This window comes from Callionymus lyra, chromosome 14 (genome assembly GCF_982586985.1).
Source record: "Callionymus lyra chromosome 14, fCalLyr1.hap1.1, whole genome shotgun sequence".
Taxonomy (NCBI): Eukaryota; Metazoa; Chordata; class Actinopteri; order Syngnathiformes; family Callionymidae; genus Callionymus; species Callionymus lyra.
Window position 1 is genome coordinate 1,113,063 of NC_141831.1, and position 26,480 is coordinate 1,139,542.

The 26,480-nt window shown below is 47.3% G+C and overlaps 1 protein-coding gene across 2 annotated transcripts in view; it reads right to left on the bottom strand.

Moving 5' to 3' along the window:
• Positions 1-588: 588 nt before the first annotated feature.
• The window catches only part of sec24a (SEC24 homolog A, COPII coat complex component), a 26,852-nt gene continuing 960 nt past the window's right edge, over positions 589-26,480 (bottom strand). Inside the window, exons 2-24 of one of the 2 annotated variants that reach the window (XM_087807144.1) lie at positions 23,302-23,931; positions 22,078-22,230; positions 21,635-21,709; positions 18,332-18,385; positions 17,665-17,822; positions 17,413-17,600; positions 17,237-17,339; positions 15,901-16,027; positions 15,727-15,836; positions 15,503-15,615; positions 15,325-15,443; positions 15,210-15,265; positions 14,947-15,153; positions 14,765-14,888; positions 11,249-11,407; positions 10,300-10,473; positions 10,140-10,250; positions 4,076-4,251; positions 3,871-4,008; positions 3,713-3,817; positions 3,558-3,650; positions 833-936; positions 589-765 (exon numbers count right to left, since the gene is read on the bottom strand). In XM_087807144.1, the coding sequence (XP_087663270.1) occupies positions 651-765; positions 833-936; positions 3,558-3,650; positions 3,713-3,817; positions 3,871-4,008; positions 4,076-4,251; positions 10,140-10,250; positions 10,300-10,473; positions 11,249-11,407; positions 14,765-14,888; positions 14,947-15,153; positions 15,210-15,265; positions 15,325-15,443; positions 15,503-15,615; positions 15,727-15,836; positions 15,901-16,027; positions 17,237-17,339; positions 17,413-17,600; positions 17,665-17,822; positions 18,332-18,385; positions 21,635-21,709; positions 22,078-22,230; positions 23,302-23,931 (3,392 nt within the window). In that variant the 3' untranslated portion in view covers positions 589-650. The remainder of the gene's footprint in view (positions 766-832; positions 937-3,557; positions 3,651-3,712; positions 3,818-3,870; positions 4,009-4,075; positions 4,252-10,139; positions 10,251-10,299; positions 10,474-11,248; positions 11,408-14,764; positions 14,889-14,946; positions 15,154-15,209; positions 15,266-15,324; positions 15,444-15,502; positions 15,616-15,726; positions 15,837-15,900; positions 16,028-17,236; positions 17,340-17,412; positions 17,601-17,664; positions 17,823-18,331; positions 18,386-21,634; positions 21,710-22,077; positions 22,231-23,301; positions 23,932-26,480) is intronic. The other variant, XM_087807145.1, reaches the window with a different exon arrangement.

The following is a 26,480-nucleotide window of genomic DNA, read 5'->3' on the forward strand; positions in this document are numbered from 1 at the left end:
TGACATGACGATGTCATGATGATGTCATGATGATGTCATGGTGACGTCATCATGACATCATCATGACATCATCATGACATCTGACGGACAGACGAGGACGTGACGCGTTCAAGGCAGCGGCTGAACTCCTCGCATCAGTCGCGTACACACACACACACACACACACACGCACACACACGCACACACGCACACACGCGCGCACGCGAACACACACGCGCACGCACGCACACACACACACGCGCACACACGCACACACACACACACGCACACACACACACACAGATTCAAACACCTGGTGCTTCACAACGAGTCCACGCACCTGTAGACGCACAATAACAGTCTGCGGATACAGACACACAATAACAGTCTCCGGACACAGACGCACACTTGTGTAGCTGATCCGACACGTGCGCGCTCATGTGCGCGCTCACGTGCGCGCTCACGTGCGTGAGAAAGAAGTCTGTGCTTTCGTTGGAACTCGGTCGTCGGCAGAGACGTGAAGAGAAGCAGGACATGGAATCAAATGTTAAGGTTTGTCTCACTCTTTCTGTCTCACTCCTTCTGTCTCACTCCTTCTGTACTCACTCACTCACACACACACACATGCGCACACACACACACACACGCACACACACACTTGAAGATCCAGATCACTTGGAGATCTGCTGCTGCAGGTGCAGCAGGAACTCGTAGTAGGACAGCGCCGACTCGGTCCGGTCCTCGATCATGTTCTGCATGAAGCTGGGCTTCAACGGACTCTCGTCCCTGCAGGAGCACAACACCTCAAGGTCAGTCACCGCGTTATCAAGGTCATCGTCACGACGACGCGCACCTGATGACGTGGAAGGAAGGAAAGAACGGCCTCTGATCCCTCAGCCAACCCACGAACGCTCGGGTTCTGTGGGATTCTGCAGTGTCCAGGTCCGGCAGCAGGTACTGTCAGGAACACGTTAGATCTCACAAGAACATCTGGCTCATTACACCAGTCACCAGTCACGAGTCACGAGTCACCAGTGTCACGAGTCACGAGTCACCAGTGTCACCAGTGTCACCAGAGTCACCAGAGTCACCAGAGTCACCAGAGTCACCAGAGTCACCAGTGTCACCAGTGTCACCAGTGTCACCAGTGTCACCAGTGTCACCAGTGTCACCAGAGTCACCAGAGTCACCAGTGTCACCAGTGTCACCAGTGTCACCAGTGTCACCAGTGTCACCAGTGTCACCAGTGTCACCAGAGTCACCAGTGTCACCAGTGTCACCAGTGTCACCAGTGTCACCAGTGTCACCAGTGTCACCAGTGTCACCAGTGTCACCAGAGTCACCAGTGTCACCAGTGTCACCAGTGTCACCAGTGTCACCAGTGTCACCAGTGTCACCAGTGTCACCAGTGTCACCAGTGTCACCAGTGTCACCAGAGTCACCAGAGTCACCAGAGTCACCAGTCTCACCAGAGTCACCAGAGTCACCAGTGTCACCAGAGTCACCAGTGTCACCAGTGTCACCAGAGTCACCAGTGTCACCAGTGTCACCAGAGTCACCAGTCTCACCAGTGTCACCAGTCTCACCAGTGTCACCAGTGTCACCAGTGTCACCAGTGTCACCAGTGTCACCAGTGTCACCAGAGTCACCAGTGTCACCAGTGTCACCAGTGTCACCAGTGTCACCAGTGTCACCAGTCTCACCAGTCACTCAACCATGAGTCGTTTGAGTTCACACTCTTATTTTGAAGGATTCAACATTTACATTTCAAGTCTCTTATTTTGGAAAGCTCCGACACAAAAGTGCTGTCGTTTTAAAAAAAGAAGGAACGTTTTATCTGTTGAGTTTTATTTTGTTACAAATACAGTAAAGATTATATTAATAACAGATTTGAGTTCAAGTGTCTAATCGAGGGTTTTGTTTATTTGTGTAAATAATGTTGTTTATTTAAGAGAATCTTTAATTTTTTTATCCTTGTACTGCTGCTGGAAATACACCTGGAAGTATATATATATATATATATATATATATATATATATATATATACACACACACATATATATTTTATATATATATTTATTTAGTAACAATCTAGTGAGTATGGAGCACTAACTTCACATACTAAGAATTGAGACGCACTTACGCACTAAAAATACTAACTTTGAGTACACAAGTATGTGATCTGAGACAGCATTGAAGTCACGTGAAGGTGAAGGGACAGGTGAAGGGACAGGTGAAGGGACAGGTGAAGGGACAGGAGAAGGGACAGGTGAAGGGACAGGTGAAGGGACAGGTGAAGGGACAGGAGAAGGGACAGGTGAATGGACAGGTGAAGGGACAGGTGAAGGGACAGGTGAAGGGACAGGTGAAGGGACAGGTGAAGGGACAGGTGAAGGGACAGGAGAAGGGACAGGTGAATGGACAGGTGAAGGGACAGGTGAATGAACAGGTGAATGGACAGGTGAAGGGACAGGTGAATGAACAGGTGAATGAACAGGTGAATGAACAGGTGAATGAACAGGTGAATGAACAGGTGAAGGGACAGGTGAAGGGACAGGTGAAGGGACAGGTGAAGGGACAGGTGAAGGGACAGGTGAAGGGACAGGTGAAGGGACAGGTGAATGAACAGGGGAAGGGACAGGTGAAGGGACAGGTGAAGGGACAGGTGAATGGACAGGTGAAGGGACAGGTGAATGAACAGGTGAATGAACAGGTGAAGGGACAGGTGAATGAACAGGTGAATGAACAGGTGAATGAACAGGTGAATGAACAGGTGAAGGGACAGGTGAATGAACAGGTGAATGGACAGGTGAAGGGACAGGTGAATGAACAGGTGAATGAACAGGTGAATGAACAGGTGAATGAACAGCTGAATGAACAGGTGAATGAACAGGTGAATGAACAGGCGAAGGGACAGGTGAATGAACAGGTGAAGGGACAGGTGAAGGGACAGGTGAAGGGACAGGTGAAGGGACAGGTGAAGGGACAGGTGAAGGGACAGGTGAAGGGACAGGTGAAGGGACAGGTGAATGGACAGGTGAATGGACAGGTGAAGGGACAGGTGAATGAACAGGTGAATGAACAGGTGAATGAACAGGTGAATGGACAGGTGAAGGGACAGGTGAAGGGACAGGTGAAGGGACAGGTGAAGGGACAGGTGAACTCACCAGGTGTTCAGGGACAGGTGAAGGGACAGGTGAAGGGACAGGTGAATGGACAGGTGAAGGGACAGGTGAAGGGACAGGTGAAGGGACAGATGAAGGGACAGGTGAAGGGACAGGTGAATGGACAGGTGAAGGGACAGGTGAAGGGACAGGTGAATGGACAGGTGAAGGGACAGGTGAAGGGACAGGTGAAGGGACAGGTGAAGGGACAGGTGAAGGGACAGGTGAAGGGACAGGTGAAGGGACAGGTGAATGAACAGGTGAAGGGACAGGTGAATGAACAGGTGAATGAACAGGTGAAGGGACAGGTGAAGGGACAGGTGAAGGGACAGGTGAAGGGACAGGTGAATGAACAGGTGAAGGGACAGGTGAAGGGACAGGTGAAGGGACAGGTGAAGGGACAGGTGAACTCACCAGGTGTTCAGGGACAGCGGCGTAGCTGGCGACGCCCAACACCTGGCTGAGGAAGTTGGGGCTGCAGTTGCGTCCGACCCACAGATAAAGGACCTGTGAGGAGAGCAGGAGGTCAGTGGAGGCTGAAGGAGACGAGAACCAGCAGGAGGTCCCACCGTCCCGGCGTCCATGAGGAACGCTCCGTCGCGGCTCAGCTTCTCCACCGTCAGCTGCAGGACTCCAGGCTGAGGGACCGTCTTGTCGTTGAGGTTCAAGGCTCCCTGCAACACAACGTGTGGGTCAAGATGCTGGTGGATGTCGGGGCGCCGCTCACCTCGTCCGACAGGTCGTCGACCCGGTACAGCGCCGGGTGGACCATCAGCAGCGCGTAGACCAGCGGCTGGTACTTGAGCTGACACATGGCGAACACGCGCTCGTCCAGGCGCGTGCTGGTGCCGGTCCGGAACGCTTTCTGTGGAGCCAGAGGTCAGAGGTCGCGGTCAGCGCCGCCCGGGTCTGAAACGTGGAGGCGTTGGGACCTGTTTGAGGAGAGCCAGGACCAGGAGCGGGAAGAGGCGGAGGCAGGCCGGCGCCAGGAGGCCCGGCTGCTGGATGGTCAGCACCGCCTGGCGGAACGACGTCAGCGAGTCGATGGCGGCGTTCGTCATGGCATCCCTGGCGTCGCTCAGGCTGGCCGTCACCGAGCGGTCCACGGCTGCAGGGAACAGAACCTTAGGACTTGTGGGACCAGAACCTTAGGACGTGTGGGACCAGAACCTTAGGACGTGTGGGACCAGAACCTTAGGACGTGTGGGACCAGAACCTTAGGACGTGTGGGACTAGAACCTTAGGACGTGTGGGATCAGAACCTTAGGACGTGTGGGACCAGAACCTTAGAACGTGTGGGACCAGAACCTTAGGACGTGTGGGACCAGAACCTTAGAACGTGTGGGACCAGAACCTTAGAACGTGTGGGACCAGAACCTTAGAACGTGTGGGACTAGAACCTTAGGACGTGTGGGACCAGAACCTTAGAACGTGTGGGACCAGAACCTTAGGACGTGTGGGACCAGAACCTTAGAACGTGTGGGACCAGAACGTGTGGGACCAGAACCTTAGGACGTGTGGGACCAGAACCTTAGGACGTGTGGGACTAGAACCTTAGGACGTGTGGGACCAGAACCTTAGGACGTGTGGGACTAGAACCTTAGGACGTGTGGGACTAGAACCTTAGGACGTGTGGGACCAGAACCTTAGGACGTGTGGGACCAGAGCCTTAGGACGTGTGGGACCAGAGCCTTAGGACGTGTGGGACCAGAGCCTTCAGTGGTTTCAGGACAAAAGCGTCTCGTTCTGGTTTCTTTAAATCGACTTGTATTTCATTTGGAAGCTGCACTGAATCATCTTTTAAATCCGTTTTACAAACATACTTGTAACCATATGCAAATGAGACCATGTGCAAGTAAATGACAACTTACTGAGTCTTACTGACGGTTGCTAAGCAACGGTTGTCACCATCACCAGCTGTCAGTGTGAACAGGATTCAAACTCATTTCACTTCTAAACCCTCTGACACACACACACACACACACACACACACACACACACACACACACACACACACACCCACACTTTCCCCTCACCATGTCTCCCTCTCCCTCCTCTGTTCTTTCCTGCTCGGTGTGTCAGGGAAACCAGGGTCGGTGGGTGATGTTCGAGGGAGGAATAGTTCCCGCCAAAGTCAACGGAGCACCAACCCCTTAGCGTTTCCAACAGATGTTCTCCACTCGACAAGTCACCGGTCGAGGAACCTGCTCTGTTCGTAGATGATTCCATTCTTCGGAACGTTAAACTAGCGAAGCCAGCGAGAGTCGTCTGCATTCCTGGGGCCAGAGCCAGACATTGAATCACATTTAAAGCTGCTAAAGCTAAACGTAAATACAGTAAGATAATTATTCATGTCGGCAGCAACGACATCCGATGACGTCGCTCGGAGGTCAGAGGTCACCAAGGTGAACGTTCAGTCGGTGTGTGCATTTGCACGAACAATGTCGGACTCCGTAGTTTTCTCTGGACCCAACATATGATGATATGTTTACTTCGACTCATCATTTCATGGCTGGTTGTCAGAGTTCTGCCCCGCAAACGCTTGGCTTTGTTAACAACTGGAAAACCTTCTGGGGAAAACCTGGTCTGCTTAGGAGAGACTGATCCATCCCATAATGAGCATCTCTCTTGTCTAGCAGTGTTGAGAGTTTTAGTGTAACGTGACTCAGAGCACAGATCAGAAGCATCTTCACACTCTTCTTCTCCCACAACAGCCACCCGCCTCTAACCACATAGAGGGTCAATCTGACCCGCTTAATAAAACCAAGTAAAAATGTCAGTAGAAGATTGTTAAAGATAATCTAATTCAAATAAATCTAAATCAAATAAATACTACCATTGTAGAGGAGAATTAAGTGATTGTTGAATATCCATCCCTGTCCTCAGAAGCTGCACTAATTAATGAACTTATATCAGATAAAACCATTGACTTATTAACTTAAACCTATAGATGATTATCTTTAAATGAATCAACACCAGACACACTAACTTTAACTCATGTCTTCAACCTTTACTAGACCACACTGTGATTTCAACTCTTTTGAAAGTATTATACTTAGTATATCTAATACTACCTTTACTAGACCACACTGTGATTTCAACTCTTTTGAAAGTATTGTACTTAGTATATCTAATACTACCTTTACTAGACCACACTGTGATTTCAACTCTTTTGAAAGTATTATACTCAGTATATCTAATACTACCTTTACTAGACCACACTGTGATTTCAACTCTTTTGAAAGTATTATACTCAGTATATCTAATACTACCTTTACTAGACCACACTGTGATTTCAACTCTTTTGAAAGTATTATACTCAGTATATCTAATACTACCTTGAGATCAGTCACTTCTCTTTGTTGGAGTCTATCGTCCTCCTGGACCTTATTCTGAATTCTTGTCTGAGTTCTTGAGCAGCTGCTGCTTAAATCAGATAAAGTGATTATTGTTGGTTTAACATCCATGTTGATATAATAATAATAATAATAATAATGATAATGATAATGATAATGATAATGATAATAATAATAATAGTAATAATAATAATATGGTCCATGATAGCTTAGCTAACAGGTTTAACTCTATCCTGGAGTCATTTCTCTCAGTATGTTCATGAACGACTCACTGCTTTAAGCTCACATTAGATCTTGTCCTAACATACGGACTTGAAATTAAAAATGTTATTGTCTCTCCTCAGAATTCACTTCTTTCCGACCATCAATTAATAACCTTTGACTTCATTTTAAATGAGCCGAGTCTACAGAGCAGGATCTCAAAAGATGTCTGTCTGAAAGTGTTGTTACCAAGTTTTTGAAATAATTCCCTCAGTGTCAGTAAAACGCCTCAGTGAGTCAAGAAACTCTACCATAGTCACCCCGACATTGATAACTTTGTGGGCCGTTTTACAGACTCGTTGCACAATACGCTTGACTTCATCGCACCACTAACTCAAAAGACTGTCAACAGAAGTAGTCTTGCTCCCTGGTTTACTCAGTAACACGTCAATTAAAACAGGTTTCTAGACGACTAGAGAAGAAATGGTTCATCAAAACATAATGAATTCTACCAGGACTGGCAGGATAAGTTAAAAATATACAAGACATCTCTTCAGCCAGAGCCTCATATTACTCATCACTTATAGAAGCAAATAAGAATAACCCCAAGTTCTTATTCAGTACTGAAGCCAGGCTGACACGGAGCCATCAGTCCATCAGACCATCAGTCCATCAGTCCATCAGTCCATCAGTCCATCAGTCCATCAGTCCATCAGTCCATCAGCTTTTCTATTCTATTCTATTCTAATCATTAACTAATGATCTTTACATAACTTGCTCCTGCTACTAGCACCACTGTAAAGAATCAGTGTCTGCTTTGACGAGGACTTATCATTTAACTCACACATAAAACAAATCTCACGGACTGCTTACTTCCACCTTCGTAACATTTCAAAAATCAGGCACTTCCTTCCTTTAGATGCTGAGAAGCTCATCCATGCTTTTGTTACCTCCAGGCTGGACTATTGTAAGTCTCTTCTGTCAGGATGTTTTAAAAAGTCTCTCAGAATCTTCAGCTCATTCATCTGCAGCTCGTGTCCTGACTAAGACTAAGAGGCGCGAACACACCTGTACTGTCTTCCCTACATTGACTTCCTGTAGAATTTAGATACAATTTAAAATCCTTCTCCTAACCTATAAAGCCTTACATGGTCTAGCACCAACATACATTAAAGATTTAATCCAAACTTACCAACCCTCTAGGACCTTACAATCCCTAAACTCTGATCTACTAGTTATACCACAAATCTCTAAATGTAGATTCGGAGCCAGGGCCTTCAGTTTTCAAGCCCCTCTGCTGTGGAACAAACTACCGGCTTCAGTCCGGAGGGCAGACACCCTCTCTATGTTTAAAAACAATCTTAAAACCTTACTTTTCCATAAAGCCTATAATTAACTTAACTGTTTATCTTTAGCTGTTATAACTAACTTGACTGTTTATCTTTAGCTGCTATAACTAACAAAACTGTTTATCTTTAGCTGTTATAACTAACAAAACTGTTTATCTTTAGCTGTTATAACTAACAAAACTGTTTATCTTAGCTGCTATAGGCTGAGAATGCTGGAGGAGTTTTAGACACCGAGCTCTGTATATCCTTCTTTTCTCGCCGGGGCCGTTCTGGCTTGGCCGATTCTGGTGTGAGGGGCCCGGCGGGTGGGGCCTGTGGGGCCTTGGGCCTGGTGGTGGTGACCGCTGGTGCCGCGATGGCCCCGTGTGCCGGCGGGGGGGTGGCCCGCTTCCGGGCGGTCTTTGGTGGTGTGCGGGGGTTGGTGCTGGCGGGGGTGGTTGGGGCGGTGGACGGGGGGTTGCGTTGGGGGCGGTGCTGGGGCTGGGGGGTTGCTGGTCCGGCTGACGGGGTTGGCGGGTGAACCGTTAGGGGTGGGGCTGGGGCTGGCCGGGTGTTCTGGATGGCCATCCGGCCCCGATGGCTTCACCTGGTCTGTGGTGGGGGGCTGTGGGGGCCTGTCTTGGGGTGGGTGTCTGTTGCAGCGGTAGCTGTGGTCCTCTACCCGCCCTGTGTGGCATGTGCTGTGGTCGGGGAGTTTGTCACCCTTGGTCCTGGGGGTTCGTGGCCGGGTTGGTCGGTCTTTCGGGGGCTTCCCAGGTGGGGGGGGGGCCACACTGGGCGGGGCCATGTTGGGGGGACGGCGGAGGCATTGGGCGGACCCATGTTACCGTAGAGACCATGTACCGCCCATGCAAGTGATGCTGTCCCCCTGGGTGCTGCATGGTGGGTGGGGGCGGGGGCTGGGGGTCAGTACGTGTGATGGGCGGAGCCTCTGCACCTGAGAGACCGTGGACCGCCTATGAAATACTGTTGGCCCCCCAAACTTCCCTCATGACATGGGGGAGGTGGGCTGTGGCTGTTGGGGACGGTCTACAGTTTGAAGATTGGGGGCCGTTCCCGGACGGCTGCAGCCCCATTACCCCCGCCCTGCCCGCACAAGAGTGGCCCCCCTGTGACCCGGGGGACTCTCACCGGAGGACCTGAGCCGGTGCCTGGCCATTGTTCCCCCGGGCTCATGCGGTGGCACTCGACCCGGCTACTGGCCGTGTCCGCAGGGTATTGGGGGGGGCTCCGCCGCCGCTGCTGTGGTGGATCCCTATCTCCTTGGCTCGGTCCCCTGCTATGGACTTGGTGGCGGCCTGACGGTCTGGGGGTCTTCCGTGGCCCGGCCTGGCCCCGGGGCTCTATCCCCTGACTGGTTTTTCTGGCTGCCCCTCTGCCTTCGTGCCTGCGCCTGGTGCCTCCCCCTCTTTGCTTCCTCGGTCGTCCTCGCCTGTGCTCGCCCTCTCACGCCCCCGGTGGTGGTCCGCCTTCTCGCTGGTGGTCCGCCTTCTCGCTGGTGTTTGGGGTCGGCTCTGGTGGTTATCTCGCCTGCCGGATCCTGGTCTCCCGCGGGTTCCTGCCACGGCTTGGGCCCGCCAAGACCCCGAGTTCTCTCCAACACCCCCATGGACCCTCCTACACTCTCCTCTTTTCTCTCACTATATCCTCCCTCACTCCTCTCCTTATCCATCTGTCTACCCCCCCATCCTTCCTCCCAGCCGGTCAAAGCGGCAGGCCGTCAACAATGAGTCTGGTTCCGCTCGAGGTTTCTGCTTCTAAAAGGAAGTTTTTCCTCTCCATTGCTCACTGTACAGTGTTTTGTTTCTTGCTCTTTGTTCAATTGCTGGATCTATTTTTCCTTAATCAACTGTAGTCTTATTTCAACTGTATAGTGTCTTGAGATAACTTTTTTATGATAAGACACTTATCAGAAATAAAATTGAATTGAATTGAAACATGGGCTGTGTAGTAGTTGATACAAGTGTCGCAGTGACACACAAACAGGTTGTGTAGTAGTGTGTAGCAGTGACACACACATTTGTGTAGTAGTGTGTAGCAGTGACACACACATTGGTGTAGTAGTGTGTAGTAGTGCAGCAGGTACTCACCCATGCAGGCCAGCAGTCCAGTGATAGCGTGCACGTCGGCTCCAGCGAACACGTCGGACAGCGAGCTGACGACAGGCAGACACAGCGTGTGGACGCGGATCCTTCTCTCTCCTGGAACACATCCGTCAGTCTGGTCCACAGAACATCTGTCGTCACCAACCTTTGCTGGACGTGTAGAGCAGAGCGGCCTGGAACGAGACCACCTGCATGTCGTCCAGGTTCTCCTCGATGGACATTTGAACGGCGAAGCCTGAGTCTGGGTTCACGTTCGGCAGCGACAGGAGATCAGTGGACCTCACGAAGAAGTTCCCGTGGAACGTGTGGATGGAGAGACCTGGAGAGACATCAAACCATCTCCTTAATCTTCATCCTCATCCTCATCTTCATCCTCATCCTCATCCTCATCCTCATCCTCATCCTCTTCATCTTCATCTTCATCTTCATTGTCACCATCATCTTCATCATCTTCATCTTCATTGTCATCATCTTCATTGTCATCATCGTCATCATCATCGTCATCATCATCTTCATCATCATCTTCATCATCTTCATCTTCACCATCATCTTCACCATCATCGTCATCTTCATCATCACCATCTTCTTCATCTTCATCATCATCATCGTCATCGTCGTCACCATCATTATCATCATCATCATCACCATCTTCTTCATCTTCATCATCACCATCTTCTTCATCTTCATCATCATCATCATCATCGTCATCTTCATCATCATCCAGACAACACTCTTTTTTTCCACTTGAAATCTTTGTTTCAAACTTATAATCAAACTATTTTCAGTTCATCAAAGAAGATTCTTTAAGGAGAAGTTCTGACTTTATACTTGCATTTATGTTGTTCTATTAATTAATGAAGCCGACTTAATGCGATTGATCATTTATGTGCGCACACACACACACACATACACACACACACACACATACACACACACACACACATACACACACACACACACACATACACACACACACACACACGCACACACACACACGCACACACACGCACGCACTCCAAAATAAGACACACTCCAAAATAAAACACACTCCAAAATAAAACACACTCCAGTTCAAGCACAAACGTTCTTCTCACCTTTGGTGCATCGTATCCTCATCACAGCCTCGAAGCCGATCTTTCTGCTCAGGTATCTCTTCAGGTCCTTCTGGAACCTCTCCACCTGAGCAGGGTTGTGTTGGTGGTGATACGAGGGGAAGTAGTGGACGCTGCCAGCAGAGTATCGAGAGATGCATCCTGGGAGGACCAGAGCAGGAAGTGATCATCAAGAGTTGATGTGTGTGTTCACTCTCTTTAAGAATCACTCAAGTGTGTGTTCACTCTCTTTAAGTATCACTCAAGAGTGTGTTCACTCTCTTCAAGTATCACTCAAGAGTGTGTTCACTCTCTTTAAGTATCACTCAAGTGTGTGTTCACTCTCTTTAAGAATCACTCAAGAGTGTGTTCACTCTCTTTAAGAATCACTCAAGTGTGTGTTCACTCTCTTCAAGTATCACTCAAGAGTGTGTTCACTCTCTTTAAGTATCACTCAAGTGTGTGTTCACTCTCTTTAAGAATCACTCAAGTGTGTGTTCACTCTCTTTAAGTATCACTCAAGAGTGTGTTCACTCTCTTTAAGTATCACTCAAGTGTGTGTTCACTCTCTTTAAGAATCACTCAAGTGTGTGTTCACTCTCTTCAAGTATCACTCAAGTGTGTGTTCACTCTCTTTAAGTATCACTCAAGAGTGTGTTCACTCTCTTTAAGTATCACTCAAGTGTGTGTTCACTCTCTTTAAGAATCACTCAAGAGTGTGTTCACTCTCTTTAAGTATCACTCAAGTGTGTGTTCACTCTCTTTAAGTATCACTCAAGAGTGTGTTCACTCTCTTCAAGTATCACTCAAGAGTGTGTTCACTCTCTTTAAGTATCACTCAAGTGTGTGTTCACTCTCTTTAAGAATCACTCAAGTGTGTGTTCACTCTCTTTAAGTATCACTCAAGTGTGTGTTCACTCTCTTTAAGTATCACTCAAGTGTGTGTTCACTCTCTTTAAGTATCACTCAAGTGTGTGTTCACTCTCTTTAAGAATCACTCAAGTGTGTGTTCACTCTCTTTAAGTATCACTCAAGTGTGTGTTCACTCTCTTTAAGAATCACTCAAGTGTGTGTTCACTCTCTTTAAGTATCACTCAAGTGTGTGTTCACTCTCTTTAAGAATCACTCAAGTGTGTGTTCACTCTCTTCAAGTATCACTCAAGTGTGTGTTCACTCTCTTTAAGTATCACTCAAGTGTGTGTTCACTCTCTTTAAGTATCACTCAAGTGTGTGTTCACTCTCTTTAAGAATCACTCAAGAGTGTGTTCACTCTCTTTAAGTATCACTCAAGAGTGTGTTCACTCTCTTTAAGAATCACTCAAGGGTGTGTTCACTCTCTTTAAGTATCACTCAAGTGTGTGTTCACTCTCTTTAAGAATCACTCAAGTGTGTGTTCACTCTCTTTAAGAATCACTCAAGTGTGTGTTCACTCTCTTTAAGTATCACTCAAGTGTGTGTTCACTCTCTTTAAGTATCACTCAAGTGTGTGTTCACTCTCTTTAAGTATCACTCAAGTGTGTGTTCACTCTCTTTAAGTATCACTCAAGAGTGTGTTCACTCTCTTTAAGAATCACTCAAGTGTGTGTTCACTCTCTTCAAGTATCACTCAAGTGTGTGTTCACTCTCTTTAAGTATCACTCAAGTGTGTGTTCACTCTCTTTAAGAATCACTCAAGTGTGTGTTCACTCTCTTTAAGTATCACTCAAGTGTGTGTTCACTCTCTTTAAGTATCACTCAAGTGTGTGTTCACTCTCTTCAAGAATCACTCAAGTGTGTGTTCACTCTCTTTAAGTATCACTCAAGTGTGTGTTCACTCTCTTTAAGTATCACTCAAGTGTGTGTTCACTCTCTTTAAGAATCACTCAAGTGTGTGTTCACTCTCTTTAAGAATCACTCAAGAGTGTGTTCACTCTCTTTAAGTATCACTCAAGTGTGTGTTCACTCTCTCTAAGAATCACTCAAGTGTGTGTTCACTCTCTTTAAGTATCACTCAAGTGTGTGTTCACTCTCTTTAAGTATCACTCAAGTGTGTGTTCACTCTCTTTAAGTATCACTCAAGTGTGTGTTCACTCTCTCTAAGAATCACTCAAGTGTGTGTTCACTCTCTTCAAGTATCACTCAAGTGTGTTTTCACTCTCTTTAAGAATCACTCAAGTGTGTGTTCACTCTCTTTAAGTATCACTCAAGTGTGTGTTCACTCTCTTTAAGTATCACTCAAGTGTGTGTTCACTCTCTCTAAGAATCACTCAAGTGTGTGTTCACTCTCTTTAAGTATCACTCAAGTGTGTGTTCACTCTCTCTAAGAATCACTCAAGAGTGTGTTCACTCTCTTTAAGAATCCCTCAAGTGTGTGTTCACTCTCTTTAAGAATCACTCAAGAGTGTGTTCACTCTCTTTAAGAATCACTCAAGTGTGTGTTCACTCTCTTTAAAAATCACTCAAGTGTGTGTTCACTCTCTTTAAGTATCACTCAAGAGTGTGTTCACTCTCTTTAAGAATCACTCAAGAGTGTGTTCACTCTCTTTAAGTATCACTCAAGTGTGTGTTCACTCTCTTCAAGTATCACTCAAGTGTGTGTTCACTCTCTTTAAGTATCACTCAAGTGTGTGTTCACTCTCTTTAAGAATCACTCAAGTGTGTGTTCACTCTCTTTAAGTATCACTCAAGAGTGTGTTCACTCTCTTTAAGAATCACTCAAGAGTGTGTTCACTCTCTTTAAGAATCACTCAAGTGTGTGTTCACTCTCTTTAAGTATCACTCAAGAGTGTGTTCACTCTCTTTAAGAATCACTCAAGAGTGTGTTCACTCTCTTTAAGAATCACTCAAGAGTGTGTTCACTCTCTTTAAGTATCACTCAAGTGTGTGTTCACTCTCTTCAAGTATCACTCAAGTGTGTGTTCACTCTCTTTAAGTATCACTCAAGTGTGTGTTCACTCTCTTTAAGTATCACTCAAGTGTGTGTTCACTCTCTTCAAGTATCACTCAAGTGTGTGTTCACTCTCTTTAAGTATCACTCAAGTGTGTGTTCACTCTCTTTAAGTATCACTCAAGTGTGTGTTCACTCTCTTTAAGAATCACTCAAGTGTGTGTTCACTCTCTTTAAGAATCACTCAAGAGTGTGTTCACTCTCTTTAAGAATCACTCGTCCTTGATGTCTTTGTTTGTCTCAAAGACACATTGATGAAGTTAAAAAACATATTTTGTTTAATCAAATCTTCTGTGACACCAGATTTTATTTTAACGTTCGCTTGACGATGACCTTTGACTGGACAAGCAGAGCCGTAGCAACACAACTGATCGAGAACCAGTGGCTCAGAGACGGCGTTTGCACTCGTTACCATAATGTCTGAAGCACTGAGAGATTTTGTTTTTCAAATCCTAGAAATGCAGCGACGAGAACCAACAGAAGCAACATTACCATGATCCAACACTAGAGGGAGCCACAGACCAACAGGTTCAATCTGACTCTGGCTCGAAGGTCAACTGTATTCTAAAACATGGAGTCGTCGTGAGACTCACCGAGAGACGCCAGGTCACAGTACTGGGAGCTCAGCAGGAACAGGTCCACAGCGACCTGTTGTCCGGAGCAGTCCAGAGCCAGCTTCTTGTAGAAGTCTGTGGCTGGAGACAAGTGCTGGATGTCCTGGATCCAAACACACTCAAGTTACACATCAGATCAGACACAATCGTCCTGGACTCGCCTTGGCAGACGCCCGCTGGTTGGGGTCCTCCCTGGACTGCAGCGCGCCGACCCCCAGGTTAGGCAGCTGGGTCTGGAACACGGACATGCGCCCCCCAGTGGGCGACAAGAGTTTGAACGCAGCTTGCAGGGCGGAGCCGAGGGCGGACTGGGTCTCCATGGTCTTCTGGAATAGTGTCGGTAGACTCTTGAGGAGGTCCTGCACGAGCTGGAGGGAGAAGAGGTCAGAGACCAGGATCCAAACGAAAGGTCAAAGTTCCTCACCTCTTTGCATTCGTTGAGGTTCACGAGAAGGCTGTCTGGTGTGGGTAGAAACACGTCTGTGGAGCACAAACATGAAGACCACGAAGGACGGCAGAGTAACGTCTGGAACCTTCACCTTCGATGTCCGACACGATGAGCATCTGCGGCTGAGAGAGACCCTCCTGGAGGTTGTAGAAGTGGATGGTGCTGTCGAAGGTGATGAAGCCCACTTTGGTCCGCGAGTCTCCAGGAAGCCTGAACGCACCACAGAAGGTCACACGCCTGCAGACACACCTTCTCACCAACACTCGTACGCGTTGATGTTGTCCAGCATGGACTGGCAGAACACGTCCAGGTAGCCCGTCTCCACGGCGTTGTGGGACACGTCCAGCAGGAAGAGATAGACGGCGGGCTGCGGCGGCCTCAGCTGTGGAGGCGACGACACGTTAGCGACACGTTAGCGACACGTTAGCGACACGTTAGCGACACGTTAGCGACACGTTAGCGACGCTTGACGGCGCGAGCGAAGGAGACGCACCATGTACTCTGAAGGAGCGATGAACTCGATGGTGGCGTTCTGGACTTCGGGTCTTTTGTGCGGCTCCCCGTACGACCTGCTGACCGGGTTGTACATGAACTCCTCCGGGACTGAGAGAGCAGAGGACCTCTTACTACAGCGAGTCCATGAATGAACCTCTCGTTTCAAACTCACCATCGTTGACCCGGAAACACAAGTTACATTTCCACCTCCTCTGGTCCAGGAAGGACACGAAGGGGTTGATGTAGGTTCTACAGGAGCGACACCGGACGATGGTGCTGGACGCCACCACAGGAAGTTGCTGCAGGAGAACACATGTCAGAACCTCCAGGAAGAGTCAGTGCTCTGAAGGTTCTTTGAAGCCCTTTTGCTCCGTCGCTGCATTTCTTTGAAAAAATGTCTAATTTGCTAGATTTGAAGGATTTTAACCTAAGTTTAAACAAACCTTAATCACTGAAGAGAACAGACTTGTTAGTCCATGTTCTGCTGGATGAAGAGTTTCATCTCAACATCATGTTCTGCTCCTGAGTCTTAGATTAGATGAGAACTTTAATGCCAAACATTCTTTGCAGAACATCTTTTGTATTGAATTATTATTGAAATATTATTAAGTTTTATTAAAAAATGCTCTTCACAGATTTCTAGGGAAATTTATATATATATATATATATATATATATATATATATAAACCTGGAACTGACAGTTTGTTTGGTTCAGAACCTACATCAGGGAACCTTCTGTGGTTCTGAACCTACATCAGGGAACCTTCTGTGGTTCTGAACCTACATCAGGGAACCTTCTGTGGTTCAGAACCTACATCAGGGAACCTTCTGTGGTTCTGAACCTACATCAGGGAACCTTCTGTGGTTCTGAACCTACATCAGGGAACCTTCTGTGGTTCAGAACCTACATCAGGGAACCTTCTGTGGTTCAGAACCTACATCAGGGAACCTTCTGTGGTTCTGAACCTACATCAGAGAACCTTCTGTGGTTCTGAACCTACATCAGGGAACCTTCTGTGGTTCAGAACCTACATCAGGGAACCTTCTGTGGTTCAGAACCTACATCAGGGAACCTTCTGTGGTTCTGAACCTACATCAGGGAACCTTCTGTGGTTCAGAACCTACATCAGGGAACCTTCTGTGGGAACCTTCTGTGGTTCTGAACCTACATCAGGGAACCTTCTGTGGTTCAGAACCTACATCAGGGAACCTTCTGTGGTTCAGAACCTACATCAGGGAACCTTCTGTGGTTCAGAACCTACATCAGGGAACCTTCTGTGGTTCAGAACCTACATCAGGGAACCTTCTGTGGTTCAGAACCTACATCAGGGAACCTTCTGTGGTTCTGAACCTACATCTCCAAACTAATCATTCCTTCTAAACGTTCTCCTCGTGTTGGCGTCTAGGTTGAGGAACCGAGGGGTGGAGAGTTGGTGGAAACAACTGACATAAACATCTTGAAATGTTTTCCAGTGATTGACTTGAGCTTTGAAGCCACGTTTCGTACCGAGAGGTCCTTAAAGGGATGGAGAAGTAGACCCAGAGGCATCTTGGCTTTGTTGAGCAGAGACTGGGTCTGCGGGATGCTGGTCAGTGTACTTCGGAAAACCCTGGAGACACAAACGAATCCACGCTGGAGTCAAGCTACCATGATGACATCACGGCGGGTCACGTGACTCTTACTCTGGATGGCAGTTGATCTTCTGCAGGTCTTGAGGCAGGCAGGGCGTTGGTGGTGGGATGGAGCTCGGAGGCAGGATGTTCCTCTCCTGTAGCAGGTTGACCACCCTGAGGGCTTCTGGGGTGCTGGACTGGAGACTCATGGCAGCCAGAGACGGACTCAACTGTGAGGGTCCCGGACCTCTCGACGGCTGGAAAGAGGGTCGACAGTATTTTAAAGTCCAATCCCTGCAGGAAGACAGGAGTCGCTCCGACCTGCTGGTAGACCTGAGGGCCCTGAGGGAACTGCTGGGAGCCGCCCTGCATCGGAGGCTGCACGGGACCACCGGGGGGGGCCTGGCTTTGCTGGTACCCGGGGGGTAGAGAGGGGTAGTGCCCCAAATGCCGACCAGGTGGTCCAGGCTGAGGTGGGCCTGGTGAGGTAACAGAAAAGATTCTGTTCATAAGAAGGTCCGTTAAAACAACAGATGTTTGGAGACGAGAGCAGAGAGAAGAACCGTTTAAGTTTAAGAACTGAGTTGATGTTAATGTTTGGAACAACAGAGCAGAAGTCAGTAGAAGACAAACCACAATTAAAATTAGACTTTTCATTCATTGTCTCAGTTTAACCAGAGATGATCTCAAGGACATGTAGTCCAGGGTTGACCTTAAATATTAGGATTTGAGGTTCAACTCGCACAACTGAAAAGAAAGCCCTTCGTTTATATTTATTTTGTAAATGCTAATGATGTGGTTCGACACGAAGACGTGTTCTTGTGACGTAAAAACATCGTTTCCAGGGTTCAAGGTCACGCAGCTGAAGTCACTCGACGCCAGCTGGTGGATTTGAATCACATTTGCATGTCAAGTTGTTCCACAGACGAGGAACATGAACTTCCAAACACCTGGTCAGACAACAGTGGTCAGTGAGACATGAACGTACCCGTCTTACTGTCAACGTGGTTATAGCTGATCTGAGAACTGTTGCCAGCGGCTCCTGTTGAAGAACAAACACAATGAACAAACTCCTCCACGCTCTGGATGAGAACCTCTGGAGATCCAGAAGACACGGAGGACGACACGTGACGTCAGATATGAACGAGGAGTGAAACATTCATGCACGTCGAGAAAGAGTCTTCACAGATGGAGACGAGAGATGATCCACCAACATTTAAAGAGTGTCTGTGGACATGAGCTCAGAAGCATCGTGGACATCAACCATCAGCTCTCACACGTTGAGGAGCAGATCTACAATCAGTGCTTAGATGTGACATGAAAATAAAGAGTTCAGGTCCTGGAAAACTACTGGACATGGATGTAGTCCAAAGAGATGAAGAGCACGTGTTGCTAGATGGTGAACACATGGAGTGAACATGATGAACACATGTAACATGATGAACACATGGAGTGAACATGATGAACACATGTAACATGATGAACACATGGAGTGAACATGATGAACACATGGATGGAACATGATGAACACATGGAGTGAACATGATGAACACATGTAACATGATGAACACATGGAGTGAACATGATGAACACATGGATGGAACATGATGAACACATGGATGGAACATGATGAACACATGGAGTGAACATGATGAACACATGGAGTGAACATGATGAACACATGGAGTGAACATGATGAACACATGGATGGAACATGATGAACACATGAATGGAACATGATGAACACATGAATGGAACATGATGAACACATGGATGGAACATGATGAACACATGGATGGAACATGATGAACACATGGATGGAACATGATGAACACATGGAGTGAACATGATGAATACATGGAGTGAACATGATGAACACATGGATGGAACATGATGAACACATGGATGGAACATGATGAACACATGGATGGAACATGATGAACACATGGATGGAACATGATGAACACATGGATGGAACATGATGAACACATGGAGTGAACATGATGAACACATGGAGTGAACATGATGAACACATGGATGGAACATGATGAACACATGGATGGAACATGATGAACACATGGATGGAACATGATGAACACATGGATGGAACATGATGAACACATGGATGGAACATGATGAACACATGGATGGAACATGATGAACACATGGAGTGAACATGATGAACACATGGATGGAACATGATGAACACATGGATGGAACATGATGAACACATGGATGGAACATGATGAACACATGGAGTGAACATGATGAACACATGGAGTGAACATGATGAACACATGGATGAAACATGATGAACACATGGATGGAACATGATGAACACATGGATGGAACATGATGAACACATGGAGTGAACATGATGAACACATGGAGTGAACATGATGAACACATGGAGTGAACATGATGAACACATGGATGGAACATGATGAACACATGGATGGAACATGATGAACACATGGATGGAACATGATGAACACATGGATGGAACATGATGAACACATGGATGGAACATGATGAACACATGGATGGAACATGATGAACACATGGATGGAACATGATGAACACATGGATGGAACATGATGAACACATGGATGGAACATGATGAACACATGGAGTGAACATGATGAACACATGGATGGAACATGATGAACACATGGATGGAACATGATGAACACATGGATGGAACATGATGAACACATGGATGGAACATGATGAACACATGGATGGAACATGATGAACACATGGATGGAACATGATGAACACATGGATGGAACATGATGAACACATGGAGTGAACATGATGAACACATGGATGGAACATGATGAACACATGGAGTGAACATGATGAACACATGGATGGAACATGATGAACACATGGATGGAACATGATGAACACATGGATGGAACATGATGAACACATGGATGGAACATGATGAACACATGGATGGAACATGGTGAACACATGGAGTGAACATGATGAACACATGGAGTGAACATGATGAACACATGGAGTGAACATGATGAACACATGGAGTGAACATGATGAACACATGGAGTGAACATGATGAACACATGGAGTGAACATGATGAACACATGGAGTGAACATGATGAACACATGGAACATGATGAACACATGGAGTGAACATGATGAACACATGGAGTGAACATGATGAACACATGGAACATGATGAACACATGGAGTGAACATGATGAACACATGGATGGAACATGATGAACACATGGAGTGAACATGATGAACACATGGAGTGAACATGATGAACACATGGAACATGATGAACACATGGAGTGAACATGATGAACACATGGATGGAACATGATGAACACATGGAGTGAACATGATGAACACATGGAGTGAACATGATGAACACATGGAACATGATGAACACATGGAGTGAACATGATGAACACATGGAGTGAACATGATGAACACATGGAACATGATGAACACATGGATGGAACATGATGAACACATGGATGGAACATGATGAACACATGGAGTGAACATGATGAACACATGGAACATGATGAACACATGGAGTGAACATGATGAACACATGGATGGAACATGATGAACACATGGAGTGAACATGATGAACACATGGAGTGAACATGATGAACACATGGAGTGAACATGATGAACACATGGAGTGAACATGATGAACACATGGATGGAACATGATGAACACATGGAGTGAACATGATGAACACATGGAGTGAACATGATGAACACATGGATAGAACATGATAAACACATGGAGTGAACATGATGAACACATGGATGGAACATGATGAACACATGGAGTGAACATGATGAACACATGGAGTGAACATGATGAACACATGGAACATGATGAACACATGGAGTGAACATGATGAACACATGGATGGAACATGATGAACACATGGAGTGAACATGATGAACACATGGAGTGAACATGATGAACACATGGAGTGAACATGATGAACACATGGAACATGATGAACACATGGAGTGAACATGATGAACACATGGATGGAACATGATGAACACATGGAGTGAACATGATGAACACATGGATGGAACATGATGAACACATGGAGTGAACATGATGAACACATGGAGTGAACATGATGAACACATGGAGTGAACATGATGAACACATGGAGTGAACATGATGAACACATGGAGTGAACATGATGAACACATGGAGTGAACATGATGAACACATGAAGGCACTACTACACCCACAGCTAGTGACGGATCAAACCACACCTGGACATTCAACATCCCCCTCCTGGACGTGGGGTTCAGTGGGGGACAGTGTGTCGACAGCTGCCCCGCACTGACCTGGCATGTGGAGGTCAGAGGAGAGAAACAGACGAGGCTGGTCAGTGTTTGCAAGTGAAGAGCTGACGGCCATAAACATGCAGCTGTAATGTGTTACTGTCGGATCAATGAAGCACCAGAACACAGCCTTCAATCACGACTTGAAAACGTAGTGAAAGAAAGAGTTGGTTGATTATAAGGGAGGCATGAATTAAAAGCCTTCATTATTACACCTTATAATTCATAATTATGTTGAAACGAAAGTTAAAAACCAGAGAATAGGTGCTAAACCTATTCTCTGGTTTTTAACTTTTGTGCAGAAGCTCTGATGGAACGTTCATGTTGAAGGACTTTAGGGTCTCATTAGAGATGTTGTGTTGAAGTCTTACCAGGCGGAGGGGTGGCGTTCGCTAGAGGCGCTCCAGTAGGAGGCGCTGTGGGTTTCATGGTGGGTGGTGGACCAGGAGGTGGGGGTCCATATGGACCTCTGACCGGCTGATAAGTCTGAGGAACCATGGGGTTCACTGGTGGGGGTGCAGTGCCTGGAAGACAAGGGTTTTAGCGCATTACTCTGAAAATATTCCGAAACATTAGTCGACGTGACGATGATTAGAAACTGAGCTAAATGGGAGTTTTTGGCCAAACTATAATTTTACGTACATTTCAAATTCGTTGATAAAAAGTGCGACGATTTTCCAGTTTAAAGCCCAAGTTAGAAATAAGATCAAAGTTCAAGTACAAACAGATATTCGGGTGAAGACAATCAAGTCTAAATGACTTCATGTGTTTCCTTCTCAACAAGGTGTGTTGAACTTTGGACTTATTCAGTGAACGAGTGCCTGGAAGAAATCCAGTGGCAACAATCAGCCGTGATTCAGAGGGCAGAGGTCAAAGTCCAGCGCCAACATATCAGCAGATCACAGGTCATGGTTTCTTTGCAGATAAAGAGATGAAACCAGCAGCACTGAGACGGTTCTTCACATCCCAACACGACACACTGTTCAAGTCTAGACACTGATCTTTACTAGATCTTTACTAGATCTATACTAGATCTTTACTAGATCTTTACTAGATCTTTACAAGATCTATACTAGATCTTTACTAGATCTATACTAGATCTTTACTAGATCTTTACTAGATCTTTACTAGATCTATACTAGATCTATACTAGATCTTTACTAGATCTTTACTAGATCTTTACTAGATCTTTACTAGATCTTTACTAGATCTTTACTAGATCTTTACTAGATCTATACTAGATCTATACTAGATCTATACTAGATCTTTACTAGATCTATACTAGATCTATACTAGATCTTTACTAGATCTATACTAGATCTATACTAGATCTATACTAGATCTTTACTAGATCTTTACTAGATCTATACTAGATCTATACTAGATCTTTACTAGATCTATACTAGATCTAACTACTTGTAGTAAAAATAACTTATACAGTCAGAATAAGTTACCATTTAGTTTTGCTTATCAAAAATGTAAAGTGGCCTCAGACGACACAGATCTTTCTCCTGACACGACACAATCTACACAACACTTCCTGTTTGTGCGTCTTGACCTCGTCAGCACATGACCAGGAATGAAGGGTTCTGTACCTGGGTGCGTGTAGCCGCGCTGCTGGCCCGGGGGGACCCCCACATGGTGCTGCTGGCCCGGGGGGACCCCCACATGGTGCTGCTGGCCCGGGGGGACCCCCACATGGTTGGGTTGAGCGCTGTAAGACACGGGCGGTGTTGAGGTGTACGCTGCAGCTTGTGGTGCCGTCATGCTGGCGGGCGGGTTCACGTGATTGGTCGCTGGGCCCGGCACCGGCGCGTTCATAGAAGGGGGCGCCGAGTTGTATTGCCATGATGGCGCCATGGGCGGCGGCTGCTGCTGAGGATGCTGGGTATTTGGGTAGTAGCTGCTGGAGGACACAGCCGGAGGGGGGGGTGTTCCATGTGCGGGGGGTAGTCTGGGACCAGGGATCGGACTGACGGACTGGGGAGGGGTGTGAGATACCGGAGCTCCTAGAGGGGGTCTGGGCATCAGGGTCGGGCCTGGATAAGAGGAGGGGGGCGGACCATGTTGGTATGAGCTAGCAGGGGGGTACTGCCCCGAGGGGTACAGTCCAGAGAGGGGGGGCGCAGGTGCTTTGGCTTGCATTGCATTGTAGGCCGGCTGGTGATTCATTCCATAACCGACCCCTGGATGCTGAGGCGGCCCGGCAGGATTCTGAGATGGACCTGCAGAGAGAGACGAGTGAGTTAGTTTAATACAAGTTAGTTGTTCAGCAACACAACTCTAGGATCATTGAACACGTTTGAAAACCATGCATTAAACTACGATAACAACAAGCAAAACCACTGCTGCAAACATGAAGATCCAAGCGAGACATGCTTATGTCCCGGTGAGAGGACATGCTTATGTCCCGGTGAGAGGACAGGCTTATGTCCCAGTGAGAGGACAGGTTTATGTCCTGGTGAGAGGACATGCTTATGTCCCGGTGAGAGGACAGGCTTATGTCCCGGTGAGAGGACAGGCTTATGTCCCGGTGAGAGGACAGGCTTATGTCCCGGTGAGAGGACAGGCTTATGTCCCGGTGAGAGGACATGCTTATGTCCCGGTGAGAGGACAGGTTTATGTCCCGGTGAGAGGACATGCTTATGTCCCGGTGAGAGGACAGGCTTATGTCCCGGTGAGAGGACATGCTTATGTCCCGGTGAGAGGACAGGCTTATGTCCCGGTGAGAGGACAGGTTTATGTCCCGGTGAGAGGACAGGCTTATGTCCCGGTGAGAGGACAGGCTTATGTCCCGGTGAGAGGACAGGCTTATGTCCCGGTGAGAGGACAGGCTTATGTCCCGGTGAGAGGACAGGCTTATGTCCCGGTGAGAGGACAGGCTTATGTCCCGGTGAGAGGACAGGCTTATGTCCCGGTGAGAGGACAGGTTTATGTCCCGGTGAGAGGACATGCTTATGTCCCGGTGAGAGGACAGGCTTATGTCCCGGTGAGAGGACAGGCTTATGTCCCGGTGAGAGGACAGGCTTATGTCCCGGTGAGAGGACAGGCTTATGTCCCGGTGAGAGGACAGGCTTATGTCCCGGTGAGAGGACAGGCTTTATGTCCCGGTGAGAGGACAGGCTTATGTCCCGGTGAGAGGACATGCTTATGTCCCGGTGAGAGGACAGGCTTATGTCCCGGTGAGAGGACAGGTTTATGTCCCGGTGAGAGGACAGGCTTATGTCCCGGTGAGAGGACAGGCTTATGTCCCGGTGAGAGGACAGGCTTATGTCCCGGTGAGAGGACAGGCTTATGTCCCGGTGAGAGGACAGGCTTATGTCCCGGTGAGAGGACAGGCTTATGTCCCGGTGAGAGGACATGCTTATGTCCCGGTGAGAGGACAGGCTTATGTCCCGGTGAGAGGACAGGCTTATGTCCCGGTGAGAGGACATGCTTATGTCCCGGTGAGAGGACATGCTTATGTCCCGGTGAGAGGACATGCTTATGTCCCGGTGAGAGGACAGGCTTATGTCCCGGTGAGAGGACATGCTTATGTCCCGGTGAGAGGACAGGCTTATGTCCCGGTGAGAGGACAGGCTTATGTCCCGGTGAGAGGACAGGCTTATGTCCCGGTGAGAGGACAGGCTTATGTCCCGGTGAGAGGACATGCTTATGTCCCGGTGAGAGGACAGGCTTATGTCCCGGTGAGAGGACATGCTTATGTCCCGGTGAGAGGACAGGCTTATGTCCCGGTGAGAGGACAGGCTTATGTCCCGGTGAGAGGACATGCTTATGTCCCGGTGAGAGGACATGCTTATGTCCCGGTGAGAGGACAGGCTTATGTCCCGGTGAGAGGACAGGCTTATGTCCCGGTGAGAGGACAGGCTTATGTCCCGGTGAGAGGACAGGCTTATGTCCCGGTGAGAGGACAGGCTTATGTCCCGGTGAGAGGACATGCTTATGTCCCGGTGAGAGGACAGGCTTATGTCCCGGTGAGAGGACAGGCTTATGTCCCGGTGAGAGGACAGGCTTATGTCCCGGTGAGAGGACAGGCTTATGTCCCGGTGAGAGGACATGCTTATGTCCCGGTGAGAGGACAGGCTTATGTCCCGGTGAGAGGACAGGCTTATGTCCATAGGAGGTGGAATTATAGAGGAAATAGAAAAGTTTGTAAAGTAGAGACTAGATTGTTTATGGGCTGCAGGAATGTAACGTTTCTGCATTAATAACATCAAGAAAAATCATTTTCTACACAAAGATAAAGCAGCAGTCGAGTGTCGACAGATTCAACTCAGAACCATCAAGAGACCGATGAACCACAAGCGCACACATTATGACTAAGTCGCACACAGGCGTGAGATTGGAATAGAAAAGAGCAACAAAACCAACTTCTTATGTCATGAACCTTCATTATTTTTATTCTAAATCATCTCCTTATTGTTCTGGATTCTCAGGATGAAAGAATCGAACGAGGCAGCAGTGGTTTTAGGAAAGTCTCGACACCGTAAGACTGAACTCCTCGCACTGCAGCGTTACACAACTGCGAAAAGACTCCACAATCCCTTTAGTCCATCGCAGTGTCACAAGAAGCTGAGGTAAGTCGGTCAAGTGGGATTAGAGCATAGAGTAATCCAGGGAATCTGTGGCACGTCTCACTGAAGCATGAACACACTTCTTCAACTACAGAAGGTCAAAACATCGATTTCCCAACAGCATCAACTCAGATGTTCCAAGGGTTTGAAAATATAAACTGGATGAATATTGCTTAATTATAATGAGACCTTGTAGGATT